This window comes from Felis catus, chromosome B1 (assembly GCF_018350175.1).
Source record: "Felis catus isolate Fca126 chromosome B1, F.catus_Fca126_mat1.0, whole genome shotgun sequence".
In the NCBI taxonomy this organism is placed as follows: Eukaryota; Metazoa; Chordata; class Mammalia; order Carnivora; family Felidae; genus Felis; species Felis catus.
This window is the reverse complement of record NC_058371.1, coordinates 155,143,435-155,168,811: the sequence shown is the minus strand read 5'-3', so window position 1 is coordinate 155,168,811 and position 25,377 is coordinate 155,143,435. Positions and strand designations below refer to the sequence as shown.

At 33.6% G+C, this 25,377-nt stretch overlaps 1 protein-coding gene across 29 annotated transcripts in view; it reads left to right on the top strand.

Annotated features, from left to right (window-relative positions):
- The window catches only part of ADGRL3 (adhesion G protein-coupled receptor L3), an 823,449-nt gene that overhangs the window by 379,777 nt on the left and 418,295 nt on the right, over nt 1-25,377 (top strand). For all 29 annotated transcript variants that reach the window (XM_045056306.1, XM_045056308.1, XM_045056303.1 and 26 more), the window contains one exon: nt 24,557-24,770. In XM_045056306.1, coding sequence (XP_044912241.1) covers nt 24,557-24,770 — 214 coding nt within the window. The remainder of the gene's footprint in view (nt 1-24,556; nt 24,771-25,377) is intronic.

The following is a 25,377-nucleotide window of genomic DNA, read 5'->3' as shown; positions in this document are numbered from 1 at the left end:
GAAGATGTTTTTCAATCTATGGGTTATGACTGATGATTGAGTCACAAAATTAGTTTAATATATTGAGACTAGAATTATTTTAATGAACTACAATAGAATTGAATGAACCTTATATAGTGGGTATTGGTTGGAGAGACTTTTCTTTCCATTGTTCATTTGTGTGTATGAGGTTTGTATTGGGTTAAAGATAAAAATGTATTTATTACTATAGGATCATCATTAAAAAAAGTTTCTGAAACACTCCTCTGTTTAGAGTTTCTATTTGGCATTAAAAATAATAGCTTTATTTAGATATAGTTCACATACTATAAAATTTATCCTTGTAAGTATACAATTCAGTGGTTTTGGTATGTTCACAGAATTGTGCAAGCCTCATCACAATCTAGAAATTAGAATATTTTCATCATTCCACAAAGAAAAACTATAATTATTACCCATCACTCACCCCTTTCCCTGAAACTCCCAAGCCCTAGGCAACCACTAATCCACTGTCTCTATAGATGTGCCTATCTGGATATTTCATATAAATAGAATAATATGATATGTTCTGTGGTGTGACTGTTTTTACTTGATGCAATGTTTTTAAATTTCATATATGTTATGGCATGTGTCAGTACTTAAGGTTTTTTTCCTTCATTTTAATTTGTCTATCAAAGTCCAAGTCACATAGTATAAAATTAACTATTTAAAATTACACACTTATGTGACATTTAACATATTGGCAGTGAGGTGTAGCAACCACATACATCAAGTTCTAAAACATTGTTGCTGAAAGATATTCCATTGTATGAATATACCATATTTTGTTTATCCATCAATTGATGGGCATTTGGGTAGTTTCCATTGTTGGCTATTACAAATATTGCTACTATGAACATTTCTATACAACTTTTTGTTGGCAATCTTTCTTAACTTATGGACTTTGCATATCATTTGTAATTTAGATAACCATCATTTATATTTCCCCAAGACTGATTTATATATGTGCTTCAGATTTAAGTGCTAAATATTTCATTAAACCTTTTTATATGTGAAAGTCTTATCTTTAAACATATTTGTCTCTATCCCCACTGACTTGAATACTCATGAGTTTCCCTTTTTCTGCTGCTAATATAGCTATCTCTATCAATTTTGATAGCATCTTATCCTTTCTTCCCACATCCTAAAAGAGAACAAAATTTGGACTAATTTCACAAGTTTTTTCGAGTCCCATCCTCTATTTTCATTACTAACATCATCATTTTCTTATCTGGGTGATTACACTTATTGTCTTATTATTCTTTCTACGATTTTTTTTTAATCTCTAAATTCTCTCAAGTCCATCCTGCTCTTCTCATGCAGATTATTCTTCCTAATATGCAGTTATGTACCAAATCAAGACTTGCCTCAGAGACAGCAATGCCACGTCTTTGAAACACCTCCCTACCTGCCCTCATAGTCTATGCTCCCTTCATCCTGAGTGTATGGATTGGTATCGGTACCCTTAGCTGGGAACACATGAGGTGCTCACTTGGGCCTGCATTACTTGTAGTGAGCGCCCATAGACATTTCTGCCACAGGGGTCAGTGCTGTGGCTGAACTGGCCCTTGTGGTTCTTACTATGATCCCAGGACACACTTCAGAAAAAAGAAAAAAAAACAAAAAAACCTATCTGGCAACTTTGAGGAACAAGATTGATTACTCATAGGTCCTAGAGGGTACACAGCATACCCGAGGGCCATACAGGTAGGCTGCAGGTAGAAAGAAAGAGCATTGGCCTGGGTCTCTGCCTCTATTTGGGTCTAAGGGTGGGTGTCTATGGTTTTGTTGTTTCACTCTTTATTGGCCAATATAAAGCATAGGAATGGGAATTAGAACTCTGGAAGGGATAAGGAGGGTCTCTCCAGTACTTATTTATCTGGGCTACCCAGGGTTTTCTGAAAAAGAAAACGTCACGACTGTGGGTGGCTTAGGCTTGTTTGTTTTGCTAGTAGCTGTGCCATACAGCTGGCAATGTTTATTCAAGACGGATGTTTTTTGAAATGGATGTCTCAGCAATCAAAAGTTTAATGACAGGCACTTGTACTACAATCAAAAAGCTTAATGTCAGGAACTTACACTATGGTCTGTTATGTTTTTCACCATAACACTTACAACTAATTGACACAACATGAATTTATGGCTCATTTTTCTTCTCTTCCACTCAGAAATTAAACTCCATGAAGGTGGAGATTTTTGTTTGTTTATCCCTGTGCTCCAGCTCTTTGAACTATCAGCAGGGGCTCAATAATTATTTGTTGAATGAAGTAAAAACCAAACCTTGTGCTCTGTTCAACACAACCTAATATATATTTTCACTGGTAAAATATATCATTTCTTGTCTTTTACCTATAGCTATAGCAAATATGACAAATTTCTTGCCATTTCCTGAATAAACCTATATTTTCTTACTGTTTGTTTAAGTGAAACCAAACGGAGAAATGGGTGAGCATGGAAGAGACTGAGGCTGAGGATTAGAAGGAGGGTTGATCAAAAAGGTTCTGAAATCAAGAGTATCTCAAAAGATGTCTTTAGGTAGTGAAGACACAGAAAAGGACACAAGATTTGGTCTGAGGAAAATCATAAAATCCAAAGAAGATTTACACTGAACTGGAGAATGCAGACAGAAGAAACTACATATGCAGATATCAAGGCAATTAGTGGGCTCAGGCCAGAGGAACATGGATGTTTAGGACAGCATGGAGGCAGATAGTTATTTTACTGGATGCTCTTAGAAACCCCAGATGGCTCTCTATGCTTTTATACCATTCCATCTACTAGGAATGATTTTGTATGTATTTCTTAAATACACTTAAAGCCCTAGCAGTATCAAAACAGACTAGATACACAACTTTGATTGAGCACTTGCTATGTGCCTGGCACTATGGTAGACAATTGATTTAATTCCTATGAAGGAGGTTCAAATTATTATCTTCATTTAATACAGAAGAAAACTTAAAAACTTTGAGAAAGTTGTTCATGAATAAATAGCTTTTGGATAAGAACCATAACATTTATATTCATTACATTCATATTCATCTCCCCGAGAATAAAGCTTATTTCTTGGCATATAATAAGACTCAACAGCTGTTTGTTGAATGAATGGTTGAATAGATAGATAAATAAATTGTATTAACTTACAAATAATAAGAGGTTTACATCAGATGATTTTTCCCAAAATGAACCGTTTGCGTGTTTTTGAAGATTTTTAATAATATTTGTTAGGGAGTTTTCGGAAATTCTGTTGGCTTCTTTTAAATCCTTTTTCTTGGCAAAACCTGCTTTAAGAGATTTAATGTTATGGTAAACAAGACCATAAACTATACAAAACACTATAATCATGCAATTCATCACTTTTTTTAGAAGTGCAAACATTATTCCAGCGGGCCTACAGTTCCTCTACTGAACCAGTTCATAGGACCATAAGTACAGAAGAGACTTTAACTCTGTCTTGTGTAGTTATTCTTCCTTGGGTCATCTTTTTGCTTCACTGAAAACCACAATTTATTCAACTTCCCATGGTCTTCTGTTTTGCTCTGTGAATCAATTTATAGCTCAATCTGCCCTTGAACTCAGAAGTTAAAATTCTTCGTTTACCCAGATGTAATGTGAGAAAAGAAGCACAATTTTATTATATATTTTTTAATAGAGCAATTTATGAGACAGTATGAATTATCTCAGAGACTACAGATGAACATATTCTTTAATACATATTTCGAAAAGCACATTATCCAATCATAGGAAACTTAAACCATGTAACTGGTGGTGTTTATGGCAATGTGGTATCTCAAAAACCTATAAATTAAGTAATATACCAGCAGCTTGTGATTAATAAAACCTTACTTACTTATGTCGCAATCCATTTTCCCCATAAATAGCACTACATTAATTTATGTCATGTGCAATTACTGCAGAGATTTATAATTATTGCAGATGTGAAAGTTCCATGTGTTTTCAAGGTCCCATTCTGTGATATGACCTCATCTTTGAGACCACCCAAATAACAAAATGCTTTTGGTACTTTGAATCTCCAAGCATCTTTATGTAAATGATCATCTTTTGCCAAAAATTCATATTTTTTTTTATGTGCCAAATTCTTAGTGCATTTCTGAAATAAGATTTATGGGTCTTCTGAGTGAAATCGTGGGCCCAATGTGACAGTTATTTATTAGTGCAGAAAACTAGAGATGTAAAAACATTTATTTATTCAATAAAAATTGAGCACCCACTGCATGCTAAGCAGTGTTAGGTATTAGGATCCAGCAGGATCTGTTGTGTCATATTTGAAAATATAATTCCATAAAATAAATATGATGTATGGTATTACTTGTATTGGCCCTAATATTTTATACTCTTGAATTTTCAGGAAAGATTCAGATTTGCTCTAAGTTTTTGTGTTTTTTTTCCCAAATAAGAGCTATTAATTACTTAAATTGGATTTAATTTTTATTTTAGTACACACTATAAATATATTTGCATTAATCTTAGTCATGGCTCCCTGAATAGAAAACATTTTAATTTCATTGTCAAACTTTCAAGTGCCTAACATATTTCATGCACAGTAGATAGACATTTAATGCACATTGAGTAAGAGTGACTGAGTGAACATATATATGATTTCTGCTTCTTCCCATCTCCCCATTCTCTTTCAGGAAAACCTCTATATCCATTATATGATGTAAGGGATTTTTTTTCCCTAAATTGACATTCATGTCGTATTTAATTATATGTCTGTGAATAGAAGTCAAACGATTCTCACTTTCTCATCAATTTATGAACTAGAATAGGATCTCTTTTTTGGAGAGACTTTGAAAGAAGAGGCTGTTCAATTAAAACTGATGAATATAAAAAAATAACTTTAAAGAAACCTCTACTGGCTTGCATTCAACATGTATCTATAACAAACTGCTACATTGTATTCAATATGCTATGGGCTTGGACAGATATAAAACATAACCAGACAAAAGCATGTTAACTGTGGAAAACTAGGTATTATTCTCATTTTATTATGGAATGATAGTTGATTTTTTTTTTTTTATAACCAAGGATCTCTTTTTCTTAAAAGTTTATGTGGGAGAAGAAAAAACACATCATTGGCCAAGTAAGTTTAAAAACAAGAAAAAATTAAGAACACTGAAAAAACACATTTATGGTTTTTACTTGTTTGTTTAAAGTGAAATATGTTCATTCTTAAAGCAAGTGACCTCTGTGATTCAGCCTAACTCTGTTTTATGACTAAGACATATACTGGTAGCTGGTCACCTCAAAAGCATACTTGAAATCAAAATAAGAGAAAGAATATGGCTCTGTCAGATTTAAACCATCAGTAGTAGTAAGAAAATAGGTTAAAACTGCACATTTTCATAAAGCAAATATATGCATGTATGTGAGTATGTGATTTGTGATTCTTCTACATAAAAAACAAGCATAAGTGGGATAAATGCAATGAGGTATATACTTGTCATTCATAAATATTTGTCATTGTATCAATTTAGAAATTTAGTAATTAAGTTGAAATTTTAGTTTTAAAATATTAAAGTTGGCAAAATGCCTTCTGGACTCACTTTATCAATTTGATGGACAAGTTAGTTAAAAAAAATCTTCAAACACTAAGAACAGAATCCTTTTGAAAAATAAGGAAATATATCAATAAGAGTCAACATTAAATGAGGATGTTGGAAACACTAGAGGATATCCAAATGAAAAATGAATATGAAATAGTTGATCGGCAAGATATAATTAAAGTTCAGTTTAGTGAATGCAATATGGTTGACAGGAAAATGTGTCAACTTAAGAAATAATTTTAGATTTATGTACTTATAATAATGTATTTATGTCTTGGAGTTGGGCAAATTTCTAGGTATTAAAATGATTCATTAAAAATAACTTTCGGGGCGCCTGGGTGGCTCAGTCGGTTAGGCGTCCGACTTCGGCTCAGGTCATGATCTCGCGGATCATGAGTTCAAGCCCCACGTCAGGCTCTGTGCTGACTGCTCAGAGCCTGGAGCCTGTTTCAGATTCTGTGTCTCCCTCTCTCTCTGCCCCTCCCCTGCTCATGCTCTGTCTCTCTCTGTCTCAAAAATAAATAAACGTTAAAAAAAAATTAAAAAAAAGTAACTTTCATTTTACCTTGTAATCCTGAAATAATAATTTGGGGACTTATTAAAAATCTGTAAGATATCTTTGTTCACATAAATCTTTTAGAAATAGCGTAGCAAACTTGTTTTAGACTACCTCAGTATATAATTTATTATTAATATTAGAAGGCACCTCTATATTATTTATTAAAGGTTACATCTTTTCATCGCTACTTTCTTAAGAATATTTACGACATTCTATGCCAATTAGATCAAATATTTGAAAATTACTTATAAATGAGCATATTATTTTTATCATGTTTCTTTAAATATTCTTACAAAGTGATATGGTTTGATTGAAGTAGGAAAATAAATGCAATTTATCTCTTCATTTATCCTTTTTTTGGTATGAAGTGCAGAAAGCCATTTGTGACTGTAATCATCCTTTCTGCTCTCTCCTTCAACAACTACTTGATTCAAGTAAATGTCTTTTCATAATAATACATTTTCAGCCTCCTCTACTAAGGGTTTGGGCAAGTATAATAATATGTACATCATAGAGATCTCAGAAAAGAGATAAGAAGGCAAAGTTTTATTTGAAGAAATAATAGCTGAAAACTTTCCCAATCTGGGGAAGGAAACAGATATTCACATCTGGAAGCCACAGAGATCCACCCCGCCCCCAAAAATTCTGCCTGAGGAGGTCCACAGACACATAATAATCAAAATGGCAAAAAGTAGTGATTAAAAAAAAAAAAAAGACATACAAAGGAAACCCCATGAGACTATCAGCAGAAACTTTGCATGCCAGAACGGAGTGGCATAATATGTTTAAAGTTCTGAAAGGGAAAAAAAAAATCTGCAGCCTAGAGTCCTCTATCCAGCAAGGCTGTCATTTCAGAATAGAAAGAGAAAGAGTTTCTTAGACAAACAAAATCCAAAGGAGTTTATAACCACTGAACCATCCCTGAAAGAAGTATTAAATGGGACTCTTTGAGTGGACAGGAAAGACCATAACGGAGAGTATGGAAAGTAAAAAACATAAAAGCACTAAAAATAAATACTTCTACAAAAATAAGTCAAGGGATTTATAAAATAAAAAGATGTAAAATAAGACAGCACATACCTAAAATGTTGCAGGGGAAAGGAATAAAGAAAAGGTTTAAACTTAAGCAGCCATCAACTTAATATAGACTGATATATACAGAAGATGTTACATGGAAAGCTACCTAATGGTAACTGCAAATCAAAAAACCGTAATAGATACTCAAAGAAAAAAAGGAGAAAGGAATCCAAATATATCACTCAAGAAAACCAATAAACCATCAAAGAGAGCAAGAGAAAGAAGATCAGAAAATCTGTAGGAACAACCACAAAACAAATAACAAAATCTCAATAAATACATATTTATCAATAATTACTTTAAATGTAAATGGCCTAAATGCTCCAAACAAATAATATAGGGCGATAGAGTAGATAAAAAGAACAAGATTCCTCTATCTGTATGCCGCCTAGAGAAGGTGCATTTCAGACCTAAAGACACCTGTATATTGAAAGTGAGAGTATGGGGGGCACCTGGGTGCGTCAGTTGGTTAAGGATCTGACTTCTGCTCAGGTCCTGAAATGACCATTGGTGAGTTCAAGCCCTGCATCAGGCTCTGCACTATTAGTGCCTGGGATTCTCTCTCTCTCTGTTTCTTCCCCACTTGCATACATGTTCTCTCTCTCAAAATAAATTAAAAAAAAAAAGTGAGGTTATGGAGAAACATTTACCATGCAGATGGACCTCAATAGAAAGCAGGTAGAAATACTTACATTAGACAAAATGGACTTTAAAATACAGACTATAACAAAAGACAAGTGCACTATATAATAATAAAGGGTACAATCTAACAAAAGGATATAACACTGTAAATATTTATGTACCCAAAAAGGAAGCACCCAAATACATAACACAATTAATAATAAACATAAAGGAAATGACTAATGATAATAAAATAATAGTGGACTTTAACACTCTATGTACATCTATGGACAGATCATTCAAACAGAAGAGCAACAAGGAAACAGTGGCTTTGAATGACACACTGGACCAGATGGATTTAACAGATAGAACATTCTATCCTAATACAGCAGAATACTCATCTTTTTTCAAGTGCACATGGAACATTTCCCAGAACAGATCACATAATAAACCTCAAATCAAGTCTCAACAAATAAAAAAAAAAAAATCAAAGTCATACCATGCATTTTTCCTGACCAAAATTCTATGCAAGTAGAAATGTACCATAAGAAAAAATCTGGAAAGAGCACAAATACATAAAGGTTAAATAACATGATACTAACCAATGGGTCAACCAAGAAATTAAAGAAGGAATTAAAAATTACATGGAAACAAATGAAAATGAAAACACAACAATCCAAAACCAATGGGATGCAGCAAAAGCAGTTTTATAAGGGAAGTTTATAGCAATACAGACCTACCTCAAGAAATAAGAACAATCTCAAACAACCTAAGCTTACACCTAAAAGAAGTAGGAAAAAAGAACCCAAATCTAGCAGAAGGAAGGAAATATATATATTTGGAGAGAGAGAGAGAGAAAACAATGAAACCAGAACCTGCTTCTTTGTAAAGACCAACAAAATTGATAAAATTCTAGCACAATTCATTAAAAAGAGAGAGAGAGAGAGGACTCAACAAAAATGATAACAACCAATACCATGGAAATACAAACAATTATAACAGAATATTATGAAAACCTATATGCCAACAAATTATACATCTTAAAAGAAATGGATAAATTCCTAGAAACTTATAACCTAACAAAAACCAAAGTGGGAAAAAATAGTAAATTTGAACAGACGGAATACCAGCAAAGAGTTTGACTCAGTAGTCAAAAAATTCCCCAAAAGCAAAAATCTAGGAACAGATAGCTTCACAGGCAAATTCTACCAAACATTTTAAGAGTTAATACATATTCATATCAAACTATTCCAGAAATTATAAAAGGGACAAAAACTTCCTAATTCATTCTATGAGGCCAATATCACTCTGATACCAAAACCGGATAATGACACCAAAAAAAAAAAAAAAAAAAGAAAAAAAAAAGAAAGAAAGAAAGAAAGAAAGAACGAAAGACAACTATGGGCCAACATCTCTCATGAGTAGAGATGCAAAAATCCTGAATAGAATAAAATATTACCTAATTGAATCCACAATACATTAAAAAAAATCATACATGATTGAGTGGGATTTATTCCTGGTATGCAAAAGGACGGTTCAATATTCACAAAACAATCAATGTGATCTGTCACATCAATAAGAGAAATAATAAAAACCATATGATCATTTCAATAGACACAGAGCAAGTATTTGATAAAGTACTACCTCCATTTATGATAAAAACCCTCTGCAAATTATGTCTAGAGGGAACATATCTCAACATAATAAATTTAAGTTTCTTAAAGACTCTCCTGTGTGGGATGCCTGGGTGGCTTAGTCAGTTAAACTCTTGGTTTTGGCTCAGGTTATGATCTCATGGTTCATGAGATTGAGCTCCACATCGGGCTCTGTGCTGACAGCATGGAGCTAGCTTGGGATTCATATTCTCTCTGTCTCTCTCTCTCTTTCTCTCTCAAAAAAAAATATGTAGGTATCACAATTTCAGATTTTAAGTTATATTACAAAGTAGAAGTAATTGAAATAGTTTGGTACTGTAATAAAAATACACATAGATTAATAGAATAGAACAGAAAACCCAGAAAGAAATCCACAATTATATGGTCAGTAACTCTTCAACAAAGGAAGACTGAATACACAATAAGAAAAAGACCATCTCTTAAATAAATGGTATTGGGAAAACTGGACAGCCACATGCAGAAGAATGAAGCTAGACCATTTTCTTTCACCATACACAAAAATATACTAAAAATGTATTAAAGAGCTAAATGTGAGACATGAAACCATAAAAATCCTTGATGAGAACACAGGAAGTAATCTGTCTGACATTACCCATAGCAATGTTTTTCTAGAAATGTCTTCTGAGGCAAGGGGAATAAAAGGAAAAATACTACAGGGACACCTGGGTGGCTCAGTTGGTTAAGTGTTCAACTTTGGATCAGGTCATGATCTCGCAGATAATGAGTTCAAGCCCCATGTTGGGCTCTTGCTGACAGCTCAGAACCTGGAGCCTGCTTCAGATTCTATGTCTCCCTCTCTCTCTACCCCTTCCCTGCTAACACTGTCTCTCTTTCAAAAATAAGCATTAAAAAAAAATTAAAGCAAAATACTTTCCCAAAATAAAAAGTTTCGGCACAGCAGTGGAAACAATCAACAAAACTAAAAAGCAACCTACTGAATGGGAGAAGATATTTTCAAATGACATGTCTGATAAAAGGTTAGTATCCAAAAACACGTAAAGAATGGCTACAACTCAATGCCCCAAAAACAAATAATCTAATTTAAAAAACTGGAAGAAGACATGAACAGACATTTTTCCTAAGAGGACATTCACATGGCCAACAGATGAAAAGTTGTTCAACATTACTCATCATCATGAAAATGCAAATCAACACTACAGTGATATATTGCCTCATACCTATCAGAATGGCTAAGATAAAAAACACAGGAAGCAACAAGTAGTGGCAAGGATAGGGAGAAAAAGGAACTGTTGCACTCTTGATGGGAATGCAAACTGGTACAGCTACTGTGGAAAACAGCCTAGAGGTTCTTCAAAAAATTAAAAATAAAGTTCCCTTGATCCAGGAATCACACTACTGGGTATTTGCCAAACAAGCAAACAAACAAACACCATAAAAAAAAAAACATGAATTCAAAGGGATACATGCATCCCTGTGTTTATTGTAACATTATATACAATAGCTAAACTATAGAAGCAGGCAAAGTGTCTATTGATAGAAGAATGGATAAAGAAGAAGTGATACACACACACACACACACACACACACACACACAGAGTGGGATATTATTTAGCCATAAAAATGAATGACATCTTGTCATTTGCAACAACATAGATGGAGGTGGAGAGTATACTGCTAAGCAAAATAAGTCAGTTAGATAAAGACAAGTATCATATGACCTCATTCATATGTGAAATAAAAAAAAAAACTAATGAGCAAAGAAAGAAAAAAGAGGGAGACAAACCAAGAAACAGACTCTTAACTATAGAGAACAAAATGATGGTTACCAGAGGGAAAGTGGGTGAGGAGATAGGGGAAATAGGGGATGGGAGTTAAAGAGTACACTTATCGGGGCACCTGGGTGGCTCCGTCGGTTAAACATCCAACTTCGGCTCAGGTCATGATATCATGGTTCGTGAGTTCAAGCACCGCATAGGGCTCTGTGCTGACAGCTTAGATCCTGGAGTCTGCTTAGAATTCTGTGTTTCCCGCTCTCTCTGCTCCTCTCCTACTCATGCTCTGTGTCTCGCTCGCTCTCCTTCAAAAAAAAAAAATAAAAATAAACATAAACCATTAAAGAGTACACTTAATGAATTAAAAAATTAAAGAAAAAAGAGTTTGAGCAAGACTTAATGATGTAATTCATTTTGAATAACAGAGCATTACGAGATTTTGAACTTGTGCTTTAGTAATTTTGAAAATTCTCTTGTTAAAATCATTTTGGACACTCTGAACTTTCTTAGCTACACCAGAGACAGACATATTGTTCAAGCTAGCATTTGGTGACACTGCTGTTTTCTCTCAGAGTATCATATTTTGTACTATTTCTCCATCATGGTTCGCATGGTTATTTGGGGACTTAATTATTTGTGTATTTATTTAATGTTTATCCCTTGCCCCCATCTATATTGCAAATTCCATGAGGTCATGAGTCAATGTTTTATTGACCATTGAATACCCACAACCTGGAACAGTGTCTGACACTGTCCTAGTGCCCAATTTATGTCTGTTGAATGAGTAAATGAAGTTAATCATTGATGTGGAGAATTGATATTGATCATTGAGGCATAACAGAATGTGTTTCTCAACCATCACTTTGAAAATGCCTGTTTAGTTCACAATTTATTTGTCTAATGATTTGAGGAAACATTGGGGAGGATGTTTGTAACTTTGACTTTAACCTATTTCAAGAAACTTGCTTTTGTCCCTGAAAATGTATTCTATAAAGAATTTTTATTAAATTTTTTTGTATGTGGGAAAATATGCTTTACAAACCTCAATGGTATAGTTTGTGGTTGAGATGAACAAATATACAAGTGTGCTCTGTATGCCCTATGTCATTTCATGACGGTTTTCTTACGGATACAAATAATCCTTGGTCTAGCTTTTATCACATATTTCCTGTGATTTTTTTTTTTTCAAATGTGGTTTGGAAGTCAATTTATAAGGCTTTAGAATCTTAAGTGTGTGAGCTGCTTTTCTGCCTTTCAGGATATTTGTGTTGTTTTTATTGTTGTTAAAAAGAAGATAAAAATGTGTGTATCCAGAGTGTTTCTGGTGGCTTTGCCTCAAAATGGTGGCAGGTGAGAATTCATTTTTGAACTAGCCCAAAGAGATTTCACTTTCACTTAAAAGATCTTCACTTATTGTCCAGAATTATCCAGTTTGTGCTGTTTTTGTTTGTTTGTTGTTTTGTTTCGTTTGTTTTGCCTAGCATCTGTAGTTTCATTCTGGCTAGGCTTTTTCTCATCCTGTTTTCTTTCTGTTTTGGATAGAAAATTGTCATCGGTGTTTATGAAAAAAAAAAATTAGCTGGCTACCCTTCCTATCCCACAGTTTGAGTATTTGGCAAGGATCTGGACGTTTTATAGGTTGAGAGATTGGGTTGGTTAATACATTTCCTCATTTACTGATATTATTAAATATTTAGAGATTCCCAGTCTTTAAGACAGGATTTACTTTTACTATTCAGTGTGAGTCAACTTCTTAATGAAAATCTATTTGCTTGAAAACATTGCTAATAAATATTTTCACTGGCAATAAAATAAAGGATAAGCATTTCATTCTGTAAGCAGAACAGTTAATTTTCAAATACTTATTCCCAACAAATACATTCCAGTGGCATGAATGTTAACTTTTAGCTGCTCTAAACAGATGATCCAGATCTTTGGTTAGAAAATGTAACAGTGTTGAGCTAACAGATTTGGTCAGGCTCTTTATGGCTGGGTATAATGTTCTACTTCCAGGTGGATTACATAGGTACTAACAGTTCAACACTGGGTGAGTGGAGATATATATATAGATAGATATATCTATATATCTATATATCTATATATCTATATCTATATCTATATCTATATCTATATCTATATACAACTGTTGTATGTTTTTCAGTGTTGAAGATTACCCAAGAGGTTATTACCAGGGCTCTTCTGCAGAAGATTTATGCTGCTGTGTTAGAAAGAAATGCCTTAGTATTACTCCTCTTTAGGATAAAACAAAAAATTATAAGCTACTGAAATCTCTATCCTTTCGGGTGAATTGTGTGTGGTGGGATGGGGAGGAGGGAGCCAATAGAAGTGCTGCCTATGTATTTCTGAATGGTGTGTGCTGTGACCTAGAGCATTTATTCACTGTTTAGGAATTCTTTCCTTCAGAATTAAATTTTGCTCCGTTTTAATCTGTGACATCACTGTTCATTCAAAATTTTATGTTTACCCTTCACTAAATTTCTTACGCATTTCTTCTGTCAGAATCTGTATTACTACAGATTTCCTTAGTTGTAATATAAGAATAACATGAACTTTGGGGCGCCTGACTGGCTCAGTCAGTTAAGTGTCTGACCTCAGCTCCTGTCATGATCTCACAGTTTGTGGGTTTGAGTCCCGTGTCAGGCTCTGTGCTAACAGCTCAGAGCCTGGAGCCTGCTTCGGATTCTGTGTCTCCGTCTGTCTCTGCCTCACCCCGGCTCTCGCTCTGTCTCACAAAAATAAATAAACATAAAAAGAAAAAAAATAATAAGATAAACTTCAGGTTTGTTGACTTGAAATAAAGAACATTATTTATATGCTGCAGTGAAAGTAAAATACTACATTTGAAAATTAATGCCACATTTTAAAATTAAGTAATGATTTTCCATCTTACTGTGGTTTTTACACAAAGAAATTTTCATATTAATTTTTGTGATATAATATCAAAGTGTTAGGAAAGAATTTCTTAGAATTATCAGAATAGTAATAGTAATAATATGCTATTATGTTTTATGCTATTTAAAATAAAACAAACAAAAAACCTTGCTAGGCACAATAAATAGAATATTTACATTTTATATTCAGGAATTAGACTTCATGTCACTAAAACAGTGAGAATCTGTGAACTTTGTATTACTGATTATTAGGGTGATATTTTCATATTGCCTTATGTGTTTCCTAGGAGAAGCCCCCTTCCTTTGTTTTCTCTGTGTGGCACACAAGGAGAGTCATTGCATCTGTTACCTACATAAGTTTCTAGCCCATCCCTCCCATCCTTACCATTTTTGGCTAAGCTGCAGTTTCCTCGTGTACTAAATAGGGATGATAATATTGCCAAGCCTTTATTGTTTGGTTTTGAAATGCAATGATACTTTTAAAGCACCAGCACATGGAAAGCACTCGATAAATGTCAGCAGTTATCATCATCATCTCACCCTTATCACAACATCTTCCTCATTAATTGCAAACTCTGTTATCTTTCTTTCTACTATCTGGTATCTTTTACTGTTTGAATAATCTATTGGCTAATGCTTTTTAAGATTAATTATATTAATATAGTTATGATATCATATTACACTGTAATCTAACACTGCTCTATATAATTGGGACTGTATTCTGAATCTGATTTTAATGCTCTTTCTGATTTGACCACTGCTTAGTTCTGCCATCTGCTTCTGATTCCCTTGTGAATGTATCTTCTTTCTAACCCAGCTTTATTGATATATAATTGACATATAATATTGTGTAAGTTTAAAGTGTACAGTGCATTGATTGATGTACTTACGTGTGTAAAATGATTACCACAATAGGATTAGTTAATGTCTTCATCTCCTCACATAATTGCCATTTATTTTTCTGGTAAGAACATTTAAAATCTACCCCAGCAACCTTTAAGTCATAATATGGAATTGTGAACTATAATCACTGTGTTGTACACTAGATCCTAAGAAGTTACTCATCTTAAGGTTGGACGCTTATGGATTTTGACCTCCGTCCTCCTATTTCCTTCATTCCCAGCCTCTGGCAACCACTGTTCACCTCCCTGTTTCTATGAGTTTGGCTTTTTTAGATTTCACATATAAGTGTGATCTTTGTCTTTTTTCCGTCTGACTTATTTCACTTAGCACAATATACTCAAGATCTATCCATGTTATCACACATGGAGAGATTTCCTTCTTTTACATGACTGAATAATAATTCATTATGTATGTATATATGCCACACCTTCTTTATCCATCTGTCCATCAGTGGACACTTAGATTGTTTTCATGTATTGGCTATTGAGAATAATGCTGCAATGAACAAGGAGGTGCAGATCTTTGTTTGAAATCCTCTCAGAACTCTGAATACCTCTTTCTTTACTCAGAATCTTGATCTGGCATATTTTGTTATTTCTCCTCCTGTATTCACATATTGTTTCATCTTTAATGTCCGACTCAAGTTTGCTGCCTTCAAGAAATCTTTTTTAAGCACCCAAGCACATACTTATCATTCCGTTATTTTTTAATGGGTTCTACATAATTCATTGTGCTTTATGATGTTTTAAGCCTTGCATAGGTGTGTGCATTCTCTAACTACAAGCTTCTGGAGTTCTCTGGAGACACTTAGGAAGATTCTCAGTACTTTTGCTCTAAATCCTCTGCCCCATCTGTCCTCCTTGCTCCAGACTTTTACTCTTCTGGTCTTGGTGTCATTATCCTGTAACCTTTTGTTTTTAGTAATCATGGATACCATCTCTTATTTTTTGTGACTTGCCACACTCACATTGTTAGTCTGTGTTTTCCAGATTGTTTCCCAACCATGTTGATGAATAAAATTTCTGAAACTATAACATTTTATATATCACAATTATCTATATATATGGATCCATATTTAGGGGTATTATATGTGTGTATATGTTATATATATATATATATATATATATATATATATATATGTGTGTGTGTGTGTGTGTGTGTATATATACATGTGTGTATAGACATATGTATATAGACATATATAAAGATATATATACAAAGATATAGATGTATATAAAGATATAGATATATAAAGATACACATATACACACACATATTTTATTATATTACATTATATTCTAATATATAATATTAGTATGAAGAGATTTATTGTGAGGGATTGGCTCATGTAATTATGGAGGCTGAGAAGCCCGCATGATTTAGTGTTTGCAAGCTACAGGCACAGAAAAGCCAGTGGCATAATTCCAGTCCAACTTGTAGGCTTGAGAACCAGGGAAAGCAGTGGTGTAAGTCTCAGTCTGAGTTCAGACGCCTGAATCTGGAGAGCCACTAAGTGTGCATCCTGGTCCATGTCTAAAGGCCTGAGAACCAGCAGCATCGATGTCAGAGGGTTGGCGAACATGGATATACCAGTTCAAGCAGAGAACAAATTCATACTTCTTCTGCTTTTTTGTTCTGTTTGAGCCCTCAGAAGATTAGATGATAATCCACCTAAATTGGTAAGGGTGATCTTCTTTATTAACATACTTTATCAAATGCTCTTTTCCAGAGACATCCTCACAGACACACCCAGAAATGATATTTTACCAGTTACCTGGGCATCCTGTAGCCTAGTCAAGTTGACACATAAAATTAACCATCACACACGTGAATTTTCATCATTTTCTTGATTTTATGTGATAACTCTGAAGCTCCTTCTACCAGATTTTTGGAATCCCATTCTGTGCAGAACCACTCCTTGGTCTGAGATAATCCCCAGTGTGGAGGAAGAATTTAAACAACACCCATGCCTTATGGTTAATAACTCCCAGCGGCCACATTGTAGGTGATCAGTATGCATTGAGAATTACATTAGCATATCTTCTTTATTTTTTTTAATTGTGTAATTCTTTTCACTGAGTTTTTATTTATCTTGAAATTATAAATTGTGCTCTTAAGAATGTATTGAACAGCCAGTTTTGAGTTTTTGACATTTAGAAAAAGATTGGAATAATTGGTATAGGTGAAATTTGACACAGTTTTAGAAATTTTATCCCTCATGAATGTAATTGGAAGATAGTGTGGAATATAATTTTATTGAATGTTGAAAAGTCATAACAAGTAGATATGAATTCATTTATTCAAACAGTTGCTAAATTTTTAGACATTCTCTGTGTGGACAATTTCACTTGAAGACCACCATTTTGTATATGTATCCTCAAAAAGCACAATTAATGTTACCCTCATGCTAAAGCTCCTTAACTCAAAAGAATAGCTTGACATTCATTAACTGTTTTATAATATTCCACTCAGTAGTACTTTTTTTTCACGTAATTTCAGAAATTTTAAATTTCATGTTTTTTGGGGGGTTTGTTTATTTATTTATTTTATTTATTTTGCTTTGTTTTGTATTTTCCACTCAGACCATAATTGCCTTTGGTTATTTCTTTAGTTTGTTTTTAATTAGTTTTGTTTATTTATTTTTGAGAGAGAGAGAGAGAGAGAGAGAGAGAGAGAGAGAGAGTGAGCAGGGGAGGGGCAGAGAGACAGGGAGACACAGAATCTGAAGCAGGCTCCGGGTTCTGAGCTGTCAGCATTGAGCCAAAGTCAGGTGCTTAACTGACTGAGCCACCTAGGCACCCCAGGTTATTTCTTCAGTTTTAATTGTCACTGTGAAACACTTAATTAAATACTATAATATTTAAATTATATGTGTTTTTTGCTGAAATAAATATGTTGAAATTCAGTGTATTCGAAATATATATATTGTAGTGGAAATATATATATTATATATATATATTATATATATATATATAATATATTATATATATATGATATCTTCTTTATCCATTGATCAGTCGATGGACATTTGGGCTCTTTCCATAATTTGGCTATTGTTAATTATGCTGCTATCAACATTCTGCCCCCTGCTGCGAATCAGTATTTTTGTATTCTTTGGATAAATACCTAATACTACAATTGGGTCATAGGGTCGTTCTATTTTTAACTTTATGAGACACCTCTATACTGTTTTTCAGAGTGACTGTACCAGTTTGCATTCCCACCAACAGTGTACGAGGGTTCCCCTTTCGCCACATCCTTGCCAACAGCAGATGTACTTTTAAAGAAAGTACATGATAGGTTGATATTTCATTGGGTTTCAAATGTTATTTTTTGCTGCCAAATATTTCAGACTTGACTTTCAGAGCACATTTTTTAAAACTTGGATAAGTGTGCTGGCATGTAAAATGGTACAGAGAAAATACACATACTTAAGAAAATTATGTCATAGGTTCTCTTGAAACTTAAAATTGGACGTATTTGCTTTGGGGCAGCATGTAAGTAATGACGTTTTTTTTGTTTGTTTGTTTTTTACGTCATTGGTGATAAGTAGAAACTAACCCACTTTCAGATAGTTGTTTCCCTCTCCATAATTAAGAAACACCTTTAAAATCATTAACTGTGATTTACAAATAGTTTTACTTTTTTTCTTATAAGAGACTGATCTCTTTCCTTTTTTAAAGTTTTCAAAAGAGCTTCCCCCCCACCCCATGATTATTGACATACAGGGGAAAAAATGTTCTTAGCACCTAGTAATAATCATTTTTAAGTGCTGAAAACTGTATGTGTGTGTATACACATCTATTTGTATATTTTTTCATATAAATTAAATTATAAATAAAATTATATATGTATATATATTTAATCTGGTGGTCTAAGTGATCATTTGAGCAAAGGGATGGTAATATTAGACTTTCTGTGTGGGTCATTCATCATATTTTTCTTTTATTGATTTGATAATTCTTCAATATCTGTCTACTGGTTTCAGGGTCCACCTTTTAAACATTTCTTCAGTGGCTTGAAACAATAAGCATTTAGCATCTGCTCTGGTTTTTTAGGTTAGGAATATGGGAGTAGTTTACTTAGTTGATTCTGGCTCAGTGTCTCTCATAGAGTTGTATTTCCTCAAAAACAGGATTTCTGGTATTTGGAGGACCAACCTGCCTTGCTTGGCTGTCCTCTCCATTGACCTCTCCATTGGGCTGGTCCTGTTCTCAAGATGTGGTGACTGGCTTTGCACAAAATGAGTGATCAAGAGAGAGTCAGGCTGCAGTATCTTGTTAATGAACTGCTTTTGGAAATCACACACTCATTTCTACCACATTATGTCCATTAGAAGTGAGTGCCTAAGTAGTGTCTTTTCAAATGAAAAGGGAATAAAAATGGAGAACTGTCAAAGAATTGTAAACATATTTGAAAACTGCCATATGGACCTCTTTAAGAAAATCTGTATTTCCCTCCCTAGGTTATTTTATCTACTGCTCTGATTTCAGATACTACCTTACAATTTTCAAATTTTAAAGATCTCCTTTCTGAGTCATTAACCTGTATTCAACTTCCTACCAGATTCTGTTCATGACATGATAATCTAGCCATTTGCTTATGCCAGAAGCATGGTAGTTATTTTTGTTACCCTCCCTTTTATTCTTCTTGTTCAGCCAATCACCAAATCATGCAGTTTTCTTTTTGTTCCTAAATATAGATCAAATATGTTCTCTATCATTATTCATTGAAAGCAATCATCTTGTCCTTACTGCCACAAAATAGCCTTCTATTTTGCATTCTCTTATCCATTCTTAAAAAAAATTATTTGGTAGATTTAATTCTATTTCAATACACAGGATTTGGGTTAAACAAAGCACAAAGGTAAAGGAATGGAAGATAAACACAAACATAAGCTGTTTTGCTAATATTTTTATATTCATAACAAACATATAGAGCAGGCTGAAGATTTCAGTCTCTGCTAAATGCAGATTAGGCTACAGGCTTTATTTTTTTGAATGGGTTCTTAAGTATGTGGAATAATTCATGGAAAATCCAACCAGATTTAAATAGGGCATTGAAGACTTGACCTGGGGAAATGCACACGTGCTTGTGCACGCATGCGCATGCAAACACACACACACACACACACACACACACACACACACACAAACACACATTCATCTGTCCTATAAGTAAGTTTCCTTATCCTCAAAGCAGTGGTAAGTGGTAGGCAGCTTAGTCTGTTTAATCAGATTCTTCCTTGAATAGATCCACAGAGCCTCTCTCTGTGGGACTCTTCTCCTCCTTAGTGGCTATGGATATTCCAACTTCTGCCATCCCCTTCTTCTCTATAGCTACCCAGTACACCACTTCATGTCCTTACTATAGTTTTAGCCTGTATTCTACTTCTGAACCCAATTAATGGTTGAAAATTTTTTATGTTATTCTGACTTCTTAAATTCACCACATTTAAAACATAATTAATTACACCGGGTTATGCTCTCACTCAACTAACTGGCTGCTTGCCTCTGTGTCTGTGTTTACCCTTATTCTTATTGACAGATATCCTGTGCCCTAAAATCCTATGTCTCAAGTAACATTCCCTTCTTTGAAAGCTCCCCTCTAAAACCCTAAGGTTCTCCTAGCAGGTCTCTGAGCCCCGTACTTGGTTGGGATCCATAAAGAATCATTTGACTAGTATTTGGCCACCAGCTTTTACTCTCTGCCTTCACCTCCACCTCCTGTCCCTAGACCGGTGTCTTTGTTATTACCATCCACAGTTCACCAAGGACTTAGGGCATTTTGAGTCAAATGTCACCAAGAGGGCTTAACAGTAGAAGAGAGAGGCCAAAGAGAGAAAGAAGAGGTTTCAACAACAGAGTGCTTGAGGCCTCAGAAAAGCAAAACATGAAAGTAGTTTGTGCTGCAAACAAGTGAGCAAGAAGAGGGGGTTTCTTCTCTTGTTATTTAATCCCTGGTCAGGAGCACTTTTCATTAGGTGTGTGTTTGCCATGGAACGTGGGCAGTTGCTGAGTTTCTGGCCATCTTAGAGGAGAAGATTAATTTCATCCATGACTCCTTAGTTCCATGGTCAGTGGGTAGTTCCATAGTATATACTACATAGTACCCAGTTATCAGATTTTACATCTGAAATTTTTCCAGTTTATTCAGCTAATACCTATTACACATCAAATTATAATACTCTATTTTTTGTTATAACAGATTAACAAATGGAATAAAAGTGAGAAGGAGTTCTAGAATATGCCTTCTTTGCCTCACATTATTTTTCCACAGCCACTTCACAATGCCCAATGTAACACTACTCTGATACGGTATGTAATAGATGATTTCACGGACTCTCCTGCATTTGAATTGTTGACATTTTCCATGTCTTAATCTTTAGGGAAAATCTGTCTCTTGTTAGCACAGTAACTGAATGGTTAAAAAACAAGAAACAACACAACTTTTAACTTAAAACATATTTTTCCCCCATTGGACTCTCGTTGCTGATTAAAGCATTTAGCAACATAATTAAAAGTAATTTAAATAGCTAATTAGATAATGTTATAGTTTCCAGTAATACATTCCTTTCAACAAAGCATCCATCATTTAGGAGTGCAGTTTATCACTAGGTTACTGATACAAATGCAATTATATGTTAAATGGAAGAAAGCATCCACAAATCAACTCTGGCTCTCTGTAAAAATTGCCATATATATATATATCACTTTTGCATAATTCTTACAGGGTGAAAAGAGATACATGGAAAATCTTGGCCTCCACATTTTAGTTGACTTTGCAACTGTCTAGTGTCTGGTTCTAAATCATATTTTTGACAGTTGAGAACCAGAATAAAGCTATGTCTACATACACATGTTTTGACAAAAATTGATGAATTTAATTAACCAAATTGTCCACTTAGTCAAACAGATGCTTTGACTGTATGATTTGCTTATTTGTTTTGTTTCCTTGTTAAATTAGCTTGTTTTTTTTTAAACTTAATTTAACTTAATTGTTTAAGTTAAAATATAGCCAGATCAATTCAATGTTTGGAAGCAGTTTCAATGGTATTTTTTAAATAGTTATACTGAAGTTAAGAAACAAATTGCCTTTTAGCAAATGCTAAAAAATTTACTGGAAATTCTGATTTCAAAATGTTTTATTAAAAACAAAAAATAAAAACACCAAAGAAACAAAAACAACCTCTATGATCCCATTTAAATTGACCAAATCAGGAAACTGGATTGCCAAATTGGAATATTTTTATCATTCAATGATTCCATTACTTAAAATACTAAGTACAGTAATGAAAATATCTTTATCCTTAAAAATAGAATCTCACTTCATGTTTTAACAGCCATCTAATTTCAGAGTGATAGATAAACAAGGATATTTTATTTTAGAAACAATAGAAATGCATTGTCTCTCTATTGTGGGAATACCCTGTCAAAATTTTGGCTCAAGACCAAATGTTAAAAATAATGTTACAACCAACCTCTAATTATGTTAACTCTCCCATGAATGCTGTGGATGTGCTAGATTCTTGTGTGTGTGTGTGTGTGTGTGTGTGTGTGTGTGTGTGCGCGCGCGCGCGCGCGGGAGAGAGAGAGAGAGAGAGAGAGAGAGAGAGAGAGAGAGAGGACACAAAGGAGATGTTGAATGACAACCAGAATGGAATTACCTGTGTGTGCTTCTTGAGAACTTTAAGTGACCTGCTCACAAGTTATGCATGGGGTGTATGGTACAGTGATAGCTTTTCCAAAACATTATAGAAATGAGGTAAAAACTAATGTCATTCTCAATTTTGAAATAATAGTTATGGTTTCACAAACCAAATATTTCCTCTAAGTTTCAAGTGAAAATATTTATAGAATAAAATTTCTCTCTTACCCACCTCTACTCTATTTTCACTTCCTTGTTCCTCTCCTCCCTTCCTTTCCTTTCACATTTCATGCTCAGTAAGAGAGCCACAAGAAAAGTTGCATATATTTATTTAAATACATATTTTTATATATGTACACATTAGTGAATTAATAAAATATTAATGCATATTTATACTTCCAATTTATCTCCATAATTAATTCTCTTATGTGGAAATCAACTTATTAGATAGTTGGTAAACACAATTGAGAATTTCAATTCTATGCTTTTAAAAGAAAACCTGAGTTATTACAATTAAACATTTGACTTTCTTCCAATAATATACTGATTATGTTCACAGTCTGGGAGTGGGAAACTTAAACTTGACATGAAAAGATGGGTAACTCCCTGTATAAAGATGAAATATATATGTTCAGCAAATATCTAAAATCAAACGACAAACTAAAAGAACATATTTGCCACCAATATAAAGGATATTTTAAAAATTTTCTTGCTATAAAAAGAACTTTTGCAATACCAAACCATGTATAAATATAAGCAAACAATTCATAAATAAAAGGAATATGAAGGGTTGATAAACGTATGAAAATATGTTTCATTGTACAAATAGAATACTGAAAAAATTTAAAAAGGCACTGTATCATTCTTTGTCTACCGCATTGGCAAAATTTAAGGGAATTGGTAATATGTAATTTTGAAATGGAAAGTGATCCTGGTAGAGCTGTGCATATTTATTAAGTTTTTTGGATATCTAGTTGTTGACATTTGCCAAACTTGAAATGTATTTCCCTCTTGATCCACCAATTTCATTTATGGTATAAAAATATACCATAAAATATATTGGGATAACTGTATTTTTTTCTAAAATACTATAGCTAAGGTATACAGATATGTTTATGCTTTTTTGCAGTATTATGACTAAAACACTCGGACATTCCCAAATGCCCATCAACATTAGATCAATTGTATAATGTTTATAGGTATATATAATGCAGCCATTAAAACTGAGGGCTACAATACACAGATGAAAAGAGATATCCATTAAATTAATAAATAGATAAAGGTATCAAACAACATGTGTAGTGTGCTATACCTGAATAAAATGTAAAAAGGAGTAGGAGGAACCATACAATGTCTATTTGTTTTTTCTGTGGAAAATTCTAGTAGGAGAGTCATCACAGTTCTAACTGGTTATCTCAAAAATGCAATTTTGGGGTAATACTTTGTATAAAATAAAACAAAACACATGCATGATACCCCAGAGATTTACCTGAGAATCTTTCTCTACAAACTGGATAATATTTTTGAGTGGGGGAGAGGGGGGTAATATTTCTTTATAGTCTTTATTTCATATAACAGCCAAATTTTTAGAAAATCCAGAGGGTTTTTTCCCCCATGTATATGAAAACTGTATTAGATAGTATTTTTAAGAAATATCTGTTATTCTTAGATTTTTAAAAATAAAGTTATTGAAGTGAGAAATATTCTATTTTAGTTAAAATTGTTAATTGCGCCTGGTTTGTGTTTTTGGTGTTAGTTTATCTCAAACACTGGATAGGCGAACACGTGTACTTCTCCTTTGTGCATAATAAAGACGACTTACATTTCTTCTTCCTCCTTACTGTAGCTTTCAGCCGTGCCCCAATTCCGATGGCTGTGGTCCGCAGAGAGCTCTCCTGTGAGAGCTACCCCATTGAGCTCCGCTGTCCAGGAACAGATGTCATCATGATAGAAAGTGCCAACTATGGGAGGACTGATGACAAAATTTGTGACTCTGACCCTGCTCAGATGGAGAATATACGATGCTATCTGCCAGATGCCTATAAGATTATGTCCCAAAGGTATGATGCTTCTAATAATCTTTTTCTTGGACGCATTTAATGTAAGCTCTCAGCCTGCATCTGTGTGACCTATTGACCTTAAGTAAGAACACAAATAGTATGTGTGTTTTAGAATCATTTGAACTACTTTTTCCATATCAAATTAGTTCCCCATATTACTAAAATGCTAGTATTAGAAATTGCAAATGGCATTTGGACGTTATTAAAATTTATTAGATTAGTTATTAAGTTGCCTGGTCTACTCTGAGTGCTTTGGAACTGGGCTGATTAGGTGAGAAACTAAATTTATTTTTCACAGTTTTCAAAAACAGACTTTTATGTAATTTTCTCTAGAAGCTACAGAAAAATTATTTTAATGCTAATAAATATTTCCTTTCGGTGTAGGAAAAAGAATAAAAATTAATAAGCAATTTTTATAGCCATTAATCAAAATGTAGTAAAAGACTATTGATTCATGATTTTTTTGGCCTTGAAAACAATGAAAAATTATTTCTTTATTATTTAGTTTACATAATTCATGTAAACGAATCAAAATATTACCATATTCAAATAAGGTAAGTTAAGGTATCATACGATATCACTGGAAAAGGAAAAGAAGGTCTTCAAT